This window comes from Drosophila navojoa, chromosome 5 (assembly GCF_054131105.1).
Source record: "Drosophila navojoa isolate 15081-1374.11 chromosome 5, UAZ_NAV_1.0, whole genome shotgun sequence".
Taxonomy (NCBI): domain Eukaryota; kingdom Metazoa; phylum Arthropoda; class Insecta; order Diptera; family Drosophilidae; genus Drosophila; species Drosophila navojoa.
The window spans coordinates 6283038-6294540 of record NC_142893.1 but is presented as its reverse complement, the minus strand read 5'-3'; the positions used below and the strand labels follow the sequence as shown (position 1 = coordinate 6294540).

At 40.1% G+C, this 11503-nt stretch overlaps 4 protein-coding genes across 4 annotated transcripts; 2 read left to right on the top strand and 2 right to left on the bottom strand.

Moving 5' to 3' along the window:
- Positions 1–7: 7 nt before the first annotated feature.
- On the top strand, positions 8–1143 carry EndoG (endonuclease G, mitochondrial). The gene has a single exon (XM_018105586.3). The coding sequence runs from the start codon at positions 116–118 to the stop codon at positions 1046–1048; it is 933 nt and encodes a 310-aa protein (XP_017961075.1). The 5' UTR covers positions 8–115; the 3' UTR covers positions 1049–1143.
- On the bottom strand, positions 1140–3513 carry CCT5 (chaperonin containing TCP1 subunit 5). Its single transcript, XM_018105580.3, has 3 exons — positions 3281–3513; positions 1875–2856; positions 1140–1815 (listed from the first exon to the last, which is right to left on the bottom strand). Exons 1-3 carry the CDS (start codon positions 3386–3388, stop codon positions 1280–1282), a joined length of 1626 nt encoding a protein of 541 aa, XP_017961069.1. The 5' UTR covers positions 3389–3513; the 3' UTR covers positions 1140–1279.
- A 302-nt stretch (positions 3514–3815) lies between these two features.
- On the top strand, positions 3816–10627 carry Oda (Ornithine decarboxylase antizyme). The gene is given in 4 exon segments (XM_089261578.1): positions 3816–3989; positions 9731–9896; positions 9898–9949; positions 10008–10627. Coding segments are annotated over 4 exon segments (768 nt in total). The 5' UTR covers positions 3816–3963; the 3' UTR covers positions 10532–10627.
- On the bottom strand, positions 6939–9311 carry SmD3 (small ribonucleoprotein particle protein SmD3). The gene is made up of 2 exons (XM_018105589.3): positions 8833–9311; positions 6939–8758 (listed from the first exon to the last, which is right to left on the bottom strand). Exons 1-2 carry the CDS (start codon positions 9149–9151, stop codon positions 8622–8624), a joined length of 456 nt encoding a protein of 151 aa, XP_017961078.1. The 5' UTR covers positions 9152–9311; the 3' UTR covers positions 6939–8621.
- Positions 10628–11503: the final 876 nt, after the last annotated feature.

Below are 11503 nucleotides of genomic sequence, written 5' to 3'. Positions count from 1 at the left end.
TTTTCAAATCTCGAGCTACGGTCATACTGCCTTTTGAATCAGCTGGCAATGTAAGAATTGTGCAATAGGCGCACGGGCCTTTTTTGTAAATATTGTAAATTAAAGTGAATATAAAATGACGAGCACAAAAGTGAAAAACTTACTAGCCCTAAGCGCCACAGCCTTAGGGGCCTTTTATCTGGGTACTTACACAGAGCGTCGCCAGAGCAACGCTGATGAATATTGTGAACGGACGCTCGCACGCTTACCTGGATTTCCAGTGTTTTCCACTGTTTCCGCTGCTGAACTGATACCTGCCAGCGAAGTAAATCTAACTGCCCGGCCATCACGTATAGCAGAGATTATGAAATACGGGTTTCCCGGCATGGACAATGTGCGCTCCCACTCCGACTACGTGCTCTCCTACGACAGGCGCAATCGCGTGCCCCACTGGGTGTTCGAGCACCTGACAGCCGCATCGGTGGCCAAAAATGATGCAGTCGATCGGTCGAAATGTGACTTCCGACCAGACGAAAGCATACATCCGTACTTCCGCGCCCAAAACACCGATTACCGTCGATCCGGCTACGATCGTGGTCACATGGCCGCCGCCGGCAATCATCGACTGCATCAGAAGCACTGCGAAGATACCTTCCTCCTCTCCAACATGGCGCCGCAAGTGGGTCAAGGCTTCAATCGCGACTCCTGGAACTCCCTAGAGATGTACGTACGGAAGCTGACGCAAAGCCATCCCAATGTCTATGTGTGCACAGGACCACTCTACCTGCCCCATAAGGAGGACGATGGCAAGTCGTATGTCAAGTACGAGGTGATTGGAGCCAACACTGTAGCCGTGCCCACCCACTTCTACAAGGTAATTGTGGCCGAGGCAGCCGACAAGAAGCTGCACATGGAGGCATATGTGATGCCCAACCAGGTGATCAGCAACGATACGCCACTGAAGGTATTCCAGGTGCCGCCCGAAACGGTGGAGCGCGCTGCCGGCTTGCTCTTCTTCGATAAGATGAATCGCCAACAATTGGCGACAATAAATGGCAAAAAGGTTTAGTTCAATATATTTTTTAGTAAATTGTATTTTTAGTTGTTGAATTTTTGTTTCTTTTCCAAAGAATTGTGTTCGATTAATAAACAGTAAACAATTAATACAGTTATACAAATATTTATATATATATAAATCATATATGTATTATGAAGCAGAGCATAGCGAAGTGGTGTGTGCGCGAGTGTGTGTGTGTGAGAACTAAATGGGTGTGTGTGGGTGTAGACGACTTGTTCCACATTACATGCCGCTGCTGTTGGAGCGCACGTCATCGATCTTGAGTATCATCTTGACCAGCTGTGTGGAGAGCAGAATCTGTTGCTTCTTCGAGTGCAACGATTCGACCACATTGTGATTCTTCATATCCGAATCGCCAGTCAGCATGCAGTCGACACCCAAGCTGGGCCTGTTCTCGGCCACCTGGCTGGCCTTTAGCTCCGAGAGTGTCTCGACCGGGTGGAGTCCACTATTCTCGGCCAGAGCCAAAGGTATACTTTCCAGGGCAACGGAAAAGGCACGGAATGCATATTGCTCCAATGTGGATAGCTGATCGGCTTCCTTGGCCACGGCCAGGGAACAGCTAATCTCAGCAGCGCCACCACCATAAACAATACGCGAGTCCTTGACGAGCGAACGAACCACACAAATGGCATCATGTATGGAACGCTTCGCCTCGGCAATGATCATGGCGTTGCCTCCGCGCAAGAAAATTGTGACAGCCTTGGAGTTCTTGCACTCCTCAATGACCAGCATCTTGTCCTTGGAGGTGCCAAAGGCTGCAATCAAAGGCAAAGATTAGAGCCAGCTATGGAGAGCAATTTAATTCAAGACTTACCCATCTCACGCACCAGTCCAGCGGAGCCAAGTTTCTCGGGTGTCAGCTCCTCGAAGCGTGGCACAATACGTCCGCCGGTTGCAATAGCAATCAGCTCAATCTCTGGACCACCCACCCAGCGTACGGCGGGCAATTCCTGCTGCAACAGCAAGTGATTGGCCTCATCATCGAAGCCCCACTGGCAAATGGCCAAAGTGGCGCCGGCATCCTTGACCTGCTTGACCATCTGCTTAAATTTCTCCTGCTCGTAGTCGCGCAGTGCTCGGTAATCCTCCGCAGAGGTAACGTCCAACTTATGCTTGGTCTTTGGCTTCGGTGGCTCGAAGGGGCAGGTGAGAATGGCCAGCTTGACATTTTTCAGCTCCTTGGGCATTTGCGAATGGCTCAGGGTCTTGTCTACAATGACGCCCTTGACCAGCATAGAGTCCTCCATGCGTCCACCCACTTTAGTCTCAATTTTGATGAGCTCAAAGTTCACATCTTTCTTCTCAATATCGGCCACATTGAGCACAGCATCGACAGCCATTTCAGCCATCTGACGATGGCATTTATTCACAATCTTGCTGCCCAGCGTGGTCATTGCGATCTGAATGAGTGGCTCTTTGTTATTGGGATCCACGGGGAAGGGTTGAGCAATTGCATCCAGCTGCTTGATGGCACATTGAGCGGCCAGCTCAAAGCCATCGGCAATACGGATTGGATGAATGCCGCGATCGATCAAGCCCTCTGCTTGCTCCAGCAGAGCGCCAGCCAGGACAACCACACCAGTGGTGCCATCGCCAATTTCATCGTCCTGCGACTGCGACAGTTGCACCATCAACTTGGCAATCTCATGATCGACCTCCATTAGCTTCATTATGGTGGCACCATCATTTGTCACAGTAACATCGCCATCGGAGCTGACCATAATCTTGTCCAGACCTTTGGGACCCAGCGATGTCTTCAGCGTCGAGGCAATCTGCCTTGCTGCCATAATGTGCGTCTGCAAGACAAGAAGAACATGTTAGAATTTACATGGTAATTAATGCGCGTGACTCAGCCGGCTGATAGGCAACATCTGTGCACCGCATCTAACCTCAAAGTGCATAAGTGACGTCACAAATTAAACGGCAAATACTTGAATTTTTCTTATGTCAGTGCTATAAAATACAAACTAAGTGCAATACTTAGTTTTGTAGCAAACTAATATAGTTTAGCTCTTTGTGCATTAAGTTTTAGTTTTATATGTGGCAAATGCCGGTTGCAAAGAACATCTGGAATATTCGGCATTGAATGCGTCATTCTATGCACAAATTAGCAACTCGCTTGCATTCAAAATTAAAATATCCTTTCAAAATATTTATTATTAATAACAATTAATCCAAATCCTTTGCTTTATCCTAGAAATTACAATAGTTTTTAGTTACCTTGATGGCATCTGTGCCTGTGATGCGCTTTTGCTGCTCCTGGTCGCGCAAAATGATGAAAGGGCGACCATATTCGTCAAACGCGAACGTTCCTGGAAAGGCGCTCATGATTTTTAATTTAAAAGGAACACGGATTTAGGCTTATTTCACAGATTAAATTTGCTTTTCCCGGATCGAAACGCACAAAATTGACGGCCAATGCTGCAGTAAGGCTCACAATCGTTATCGACTATGAGAACAGCTTGCTATCGATACGAAAAAAAAAATATGTTCCCACTGCGCAAATTATAAGTTGCTTAGTAATGCTTATTATCTAAGCAAGAGAAAAATATTCATAATAAATGTACAAGTAAGAATCTACTTTGACTTAATAAACAAACTAATCAAACAAAATTTTAATCTTTTAAGCTTCAGTGACATTCGATAACATATTCATTGTTGGGGAAACGTCACTTCATCGATTGTAGCTTTCGTGACTAGCTATCGTCCCTGATAATCATCGCTTCAGTGGTAGGTTTCATATATTGGTAAGGAAATTGTTCCTTTCATATATAATTCAGCAGTCGAACTAATAAGATCGCAAGTGCAGATTTTACGATCGCTACTCTCTAACCCAGAGCAAATCTAATAAATCACAAATTTTTGTTTCTTTGTGCGTTAAGTTGCAACCATTAAGTTTAAAAATGCCATCAAACATGAATAATAAACTGTAAGTTTTGGTGTAAAGCCATTTAAAGAAATATAGTGAAAAAAAATCGATTTTGTAGTGAATAATAAAAAGAAAAGAAAATAGAAAATAGTGCACGGATACCGAAACCAATCGGATCCAATCTAATTGGTGGCATAAGTTATGTAGTTTGTTGGTTGCCAATAAATGCATATAAAGTTTTGTATGTAGTGCTGTAGTTTAGTGTATATAGCTAAAAAATAAATAAATAAATATGGTGATGGTGGTGGTGTAACAGTAATATTTTAGCACATACGAGCTGTATGCAAACACACATACACGCAGGCAAAAGTACCCAGAGGTGTACTAATATGCGCATGTATCTGTGTGTGGGTGCGTGCGAGAGTCCACATAACCAAACAAAGACATGAGATAAGTGAAGAAAACGGCTGGTAAAGTAAATAATTGATTTCAAAAAATATAATCTATGTTGGTATTTTTGAAATGTGATTTTTTACTTTATTTTTTGCGTATTTTATTATGTTTTCTTTCTCTTTTCGTAGCAGCCATCTTGTACGCCTCACATACGTATGTATGTGGCTCTCACCCAAAGGCATAACTGAAATGGAGACGAATAATATATAGAGAGAGCGAGAAGCACTGATAAATATTTATTAGCTGTTCATGCGCGAATCAATTAAAGCTTGATTGCTAAAAATTGCGTGCAAAATAACAACAGAGGAGGGGACATCGATTTGTTTTGTTGACATGTTCGACCAGACAAATCTGGCAACGCTCGTTGCACATAGCACAAATGCAATTTTTTTTAACAATGTCACCTTTATTATACTTACAGCATATGTATGTATGTAATTGAGAAGTATGTGTTTTCATTGTAGAGTCGCTTTAAATGTCATTCGCTTTTACTTCTCGATTATCGTTAATTTTTTAACAAGTGCCGTAATTTATACATCAAACTGCTTGCACTTGTCAGGCAATGCAACTGCTTCGTTGCGACGGCGTCTGGATCTTTCTAGGCGTCTGCATGCAAACAAACGGGGCTTTGTGCAGTTATAATGCGGTAAATATTTTTGTGTGTATGTATATGTTCCTTATCATAATGTCCATATCCGACGAGTGCTCACATCATCAGCGTTATTCGCTCTTGTTCTTTGCTTATCTCGTTGCTAAAACAAACATAATAATTTGAAAAAACTCGACCCTTATGACTTCGTGTAGTTGCAAGAAGCTAAGCAATTCTAATAGGAGCAGAAAGACCGGTTTGTTTGTTAGCTGCGTCATTTATATTTACTGCTGCGTTTGTCATCCGGTTAGAAGCTTCAACCGCAAAGTGCAACTTTGTCTAAAACCTTAAAAAAATGTATTTGGTCCACTGTGCGCATACATTACATCACAAACAAAACAACACAGCACACAAATATGCACATACACGCACATACAAATTAATGTGAAGGGGCAATTCATGTACATATTTACAAACAATGGAAATTTCCACTCACCATGCAACTCAGCTGTGTGGCAAGTGAGCTTCGTACATAGATGTGTGTGAGTGAGAGAGAGCGTGTTTTCGTTGGCTTGCTTGCATGTTTATGTGTATGTGTGAAACAAGCGTTGCCAGCACAGCTCAATATTGGGTCAATTGACTAATGAAGCAGAGAAGAGCTTTCCATAGAATAATAGAATAGAAATAAGAGAAAAACAAAACCACTTCAGCAACTACTGACTCATAAGGTCACAAATTTAATGGAGGCTGCATTTTTTTTCCACTGCACGTTTACGTTTTTATTATCTTATCATCATGATAAACATCATAAAACTGTCAAGTTGCTTATCGTTGGCTGCTTTTCTTATTGCTATAATAATAATGAAAATAAAAAAAAATTGTATACTCATGTATTTAATCTCTCAAGTTGTGTGCGTTTCCATCGCTTATTGCGCCACATATTTGCTTAAAGTCACAATTTTCTACCTAACGTCTATTCATATTTACGGACAGCTTAATGCAGCAGTTTGCATCCATTTGACGTGCTTACTCAAGCAACTCATTTAAGTACATACATGTATGTATTTCGTTTATACAGCAAGAGATTTCATTATCTGTCCTCAACTTTTATCTAGATTACTGGCTAAAAGAACTTTGTTTTTGGTTTCACCGGTACTAAAACAAAAGCAAAAAGTATTAACAAATAAACTAACCTATTCTCAATTTGTCACGTGAAGCTACCTAGTTTCTAAATGATGATGTGATCATGATGCTTAGCGTGAAATATAAAAAAAAATCAATACGTGGTGTAAAATGCGAGCTGATCCACACACTTGCATAAATATACATTTATAAAAGCAATATTTCCATAGAAATAGTCGGGCGTGTTTTTGAAACATGAATTTACGTATAATGTGCAAAAGCTTTTGTTTGCACACTTGCTTATCTGCATACATATATACATATATGAATATACATATGCATATACATACATGTTTGTGTACATATCTGTAAATAAGTATATCAATGTACATATATGTTGGTGACGGCCTTTGTAGACGGCGCGTCACGCAGCCAGACATCGATTAGCTGCATGTTTATCGTTATCGTTTTTTGTTTTCTTTTCTTCGGCTATTTATAGCTTCTTAAAATTCGATGATTTGCAATTTTATTCTATTTTTTTTGTTTCTCTAAATTAGAACACGTGTTGATCTCGATTGTTATTCATGAGTTTTGAGCACGACCAAACCCATGTATTTATATATACATATGTATATATGTACTCTTATTTGAGGATCGCATATTTCGGTCCACTTAATTTGTCTGGTAAACAAAATTCTAATAAAAGAAAAGAAAAAAGCTGCAGAAACTATTTTCATTGGTGTGTTTGCCTAGACATAGACCGTCGAAGCAGCCATAACGCAAATGTAATTAGTATTTTCTTATTTCTACTGTTTGTTTTTGTTCATTTGCCATATTTTACGAGATAACACAACAAAGGAAATAGACGTAGAGCAATAGATGTTTAACCTTCAGAACAAGATTTCTAAAAACAGGCCCAAAGTTAGTTTTGTTTCTACAATAGCTAAACTGTACCACTGTGTATATTTGTGCCTATATAACCTAAGCAATGGCACACAAAAACTTACACATACACACTTAGGCATTAACATGCAGTTGTGTGTCTGTGTGTTCTGTGTCGGGGAGCTACTAAATCTTTTTATTTTTTTTTTTTAAATAAATGATGCCCCAGTCAGTGGGATGCTTTCAGTTGGCGGACACACGTTTAACGGTGCGGTACAGCTAGCAGCTAAACAAAAACGCAAATACAAGCACAATTCTTTATCGTTGTAAACAAAACAAACAGAGAGCGAGAGAGAGGCATATACCTTTCACAAGCATTTTCGATGTAAACTTCTAGACCTTTGCTTAAAAACAAACAGAACTGTGATAACGGGATCAAACCAAGAAACAAAAAATAGAACGCAACTGTGATAAATATAAATACATTTCTACACACATACATATATATATATACAATTGTAATAGAGCTTAGTGATGGCACTCGTTGACATGCAACAAAAGCTGCAACAACACCAGTCAGACTCTCCCATATCAGAGGATCAAATCGGGTAGGTGGTTTTTATATATCTCAGTGTATCCTGTTTAATTGAAAGCAATTTAATTGCACTTGCATGTCTGCACGTGCCATCGATTACACAGTATGTCATGGGGAAGGGGAGGCAAACAGGTGGGAGGCACTGTTCAATTGTGCTTGTTAAGTTAATATGCCGGATGGCACCCTGTTCGGCTCTCCTGCCCTGCTTTCTCTTCACAGAACTATAGAAAAAAGCTCTCAGTTCGCAACGCTTTGCCAAGTGCGCAGTTTGTTGTTTAATTGGCTGCAATAATATATGCATAGAAATGTTCATCCATACATATGCATATATTTTGTGCCAGTGTCAGCCCGGCTCGCGGGTTGAGTATATTCCAATAGTCTACTCTGTATGAACAGTAACTAAAGAGTGTATTCAAATTAGGGCATATCTTGATGCTCTTATGAGCAGTCTGCTGTATTTAATATAAATGTGTTGTCTGTGTTGATTAACCATTGAAATCGTAGCGAAAATGCGAATAAGTGAATAAAGAGAGCTGTCCGTCGACAGTCCAGTAAAGATTGTAAAACTGTCATGGAATTGCTCTCTTTGTATGATATTCGACGTTGCCCAAACTAACCCCGAATAACTGATATATTATACTGTTCTCTGTCTGCCAATGTCTTTTGTCCCTCAGTTCAGCGAATAGCGAAATGAAGAGAGCTATCCGTCGACAGTCAAGTTATATACATATTTTAATACTGTCATGGAATTGCTCTCTTTGTATAATATTCGAAAAGCGACGATATATATGTATAAATTATATATATATTATCTATATGTTCTTGTTCATTTGTCCTTTTAATTGGTGTTGGGTTCTTCTTCCACTCATCTAGGCCAAATAAAAACAAGGGGTTTCACGTTTTGAAATTCAAGTTTCTATCGTCTTATTTGTTCTCTTTCACTTTATAATAAGATATTCAACATGTGTATTTTTGTTTTTGCGTCCCGCCCGCTAAGAATAAATGCCCTTAAATTATATTAGTAGAATGTGCACCCGTTTGCTTCCTTCATTTACAAGCCGCCACGTCCACGTCCGCCTGTTGGGCCGCCTTGCCATGCGCCGCGTCCGCCACCACCGGGTGCACCGGGTGGGCCGCCACCTCGTCCTCCTCCTGGCGGTCCCGATCCTCTGCCACCTCTACCGCGCGCTGTTAAACGACAGAAAAACGAGCACATTAGCACATGATACGGCGAATAAGTATATTGCAAATGCCTGACTCACCCTGTGCTCGCAATATAGCTGCTTTGCCGCGGCCCGCTGTGCCACCAAGACCTTTGCCGGTTTGCTTTTTAAACATCGGCGCATTCTTCAACATGTCGGGCAGTATGAGAAAACGTATCTTCGAGCCGCGTATGTACACATTCTCCAGATTGGCCGTGCGCCCATCTCGATATGTAACCGTAATTTGTGTCATTTGGCAATTCATATTGTCCTCTGCCTCGATGAGCTTGCCGCGGTAGACTTCGCCGGTGATAGTCTCGCAAGTGATTATATGGCCCTCAGCCTCGTGCAGAACTTTGATTGGTACACCGATCGACATTTTTCAAGCGAATTTATTCAATAATAGGTTTGTAATTCAATAATTTTACGCGTATTTTGCAGATGCTGCAAATTTTCGGTGTTTTTTCTTTGCGCAAACGTTTACGAGTGAATGAATGTGTGTGCTACAGCTGCCAGAGCCGCCATGCTGTGGTGAAAAAGTCTGCGTGCGCAGGGTTGTATTACTGCGGCATGATGGCGCGATAATTTAGTTATCGGAGTGGCATGTTGTGTTATCGCCGCTCGTAGATTTTGTATCGCAGATAACGCCCGCTCTTATCTTTAAAAACATTCTGAACAAGTCTGCGTCATAAAAAATGTGTTTAATTTGATGTGACTTTACCGATAAAGTTCATGTTTCGAAACTCTCGTATGTTAGTTTTACTCAGGCTATTGCGCCGTAAAGCTGTTTTGTGCCTTGCCACTAATTTTCCCTATAAAAATGAATTGGTAAATTTGATCTGGGATTAAACTACAAAATCGATTGATCATTTGATAGAATGCTTTAAATTTATACTAACTTGTGAATGCTTGTGTGTTCTTTTTGGTTTCTTTGCTTCTATTTTTATTTCTTTCACAGCGACCCAATGTTTAGTAGTAACTTTGTTAGAAGAGATTTTAATGATAGCGGAGTTGCTGGATGTTCTGATGGCAAACTCCGTACGATTTCGACTTCGTCTTGCGCCACGAACATGTCGACTGAGTCCTACCGCATCTCTCTCGGCGTAGGGCCTCTGTGGTGGTCCTGATGTCCCTGTCCACCACAGAACAGATCACGATAGGGCATCGCTCTTAACGGGTAAGTATAGTCGAATTCTCCTCACAATGAATTTAATTAATTAAAATGTATTCGACAGGCTACAGCCGTAAGTCTTCGGTCGACTCGGCTGGCGGCAGCTTGTTTGAGGCCAGCTCCCGGGCATCCTCACCGTCTTCGTCCTCGGTTTGTTCCGACGCGGAGTCGCAGGACATACATTCGATATGTTCAGAGGATGATTCCCAGGAGGTCTTGCGTCAGATCTTGCAGCATGATCAACCCGTGCAAATCTCCATCAAATTGCACGTTGCCGAGGATATATCAACCAACTGGATGTCGATTTTGAATCCGACGAATAACATTCTATATGTCGCCTTTCCCACTGACTTGCCACCAGGGGGCTCCAAGCAGACATTCGTATCTCTGCTAGAGTTCGCCGAGGATAAGTTGGAGGTCGACGGCATTGTGTTGGTTATGCGCAAGGATCAACCGGAATGTGCACGTCTAATCGAGGCATTCCTGTTTATGGGCTTCGAACCGCTGTCGAGGAAATCACCGAAGGCACCACCAGCAGCTGTCAACGATAATGAACACTACTATTTCCTTTACACCATCGAGGAGTAGGGGAATGGACATCAAAGCGTTGGCAAAGCAATTTTAAAAATCAAAACGATTTACAACACAAACAATATATAATCGAGCCACAAAAAATAACCAAAACAGACAACAAATTAAATCACAATTTAACTAAAGTTTCAACACTCTTAGAGAGTGCTTTTTGCCCTATAAACCGTTTAGTAGTGCTTCACCCTCACCTATTGACCCCGAAAGTGTTCAAATGAAAACTTTTTGAAATCGTTTTGAAATATTTTTAAAAAAATTTCTTTGTCAATGCAAAACATTTTCCCTTTATTTTTATTATGTAGCGACATTGCGTTGGCCACGTTAAGAGCAAGCTTCAACTTGTCGTAAATTATTCTACAACATATATAATCACAAACAAAAAAAATATTGAAAAAAATGCGAAAAAAAAATACTAAAACTACGAAAAAACTTAACAAAAAAAAATGAAATTTGTATTAGTCTTAAGTTTTGATTCCGAATTATTATTTTATTTTTTCTTTTTCTTGTATTAATCATATTTTTTGTTGTTTAAAATCAATTCTGTTTAACACTTTTTTTATGTATACATATTCTTTTTTGGTAAATTCCCACATATATGTATTCCTTATAAGCAAGCATATTTTATATATTATATTCAACATATTTTTTTTTTATTACTATTTTTGTATAATCATTGAATGAAAAAATCATTCGAAAGCAAAGCAAAACATATTTATATAATTTAAAAACAAATACTTGAAACATATAACCTATACAGAAATATACAAATATATCTACATATATATATTCACACTTTAGAGAAAACAATAGATTAAATACACAGAACCTAGAGCAAAAATATAAGTATTTATGTTTTTAATTTCATTTAATTTCACATTTTCTTCGTTCATTTATCGATTATATGCAATAAAAATTCATGATAAAATAAACTTCATATAGTTATATATATATATGTTTAATGAAGGACAGATA

Coding starts and splice junctions, on each gene's coding strand:
- EndoG (XM_018105586.3), top strand. CDS start 116: ATGACGAGCACAAAAGTGAAAAACTTACTAGCCCTAAGCGCCACAGCC.
- SmD3 (XM_018105589.3), bottom strand. CDS start 9,151: ATGTCGATCGGTGTACCAATCAAAGTTCTGCACGAGGCTGAGGGCCAT. Junction 8,759..8,832: donor AGCTATATTGCGAGCACAGG/GTGAGTCAGGCA, acceptor GTCGTTTAACAG/CGCGCGGTAGAGGTGGCAGA.
- CCT5 (XM_018105580.3), bottom strand. CDS start 3,388: ATGAGCGCCTTTCCAGGAACGTTCGCGTTTGACGAATATGGTCGCCCT. Junction 2,857..3,280: donor CAGGCACAGATGCCATCAAG/GTAACTAAAAAC, acceptor CTTGTCTTGCAG/ACGCACATTATGGCAGCAAG. Junction 1,816..1,874: donor TGGACTGGTGCGTGAGATGG/GTAAGTCTTGAA, acceptor CTTTGATTGCAG/CCTTTGGCACCTCCAAGGAC.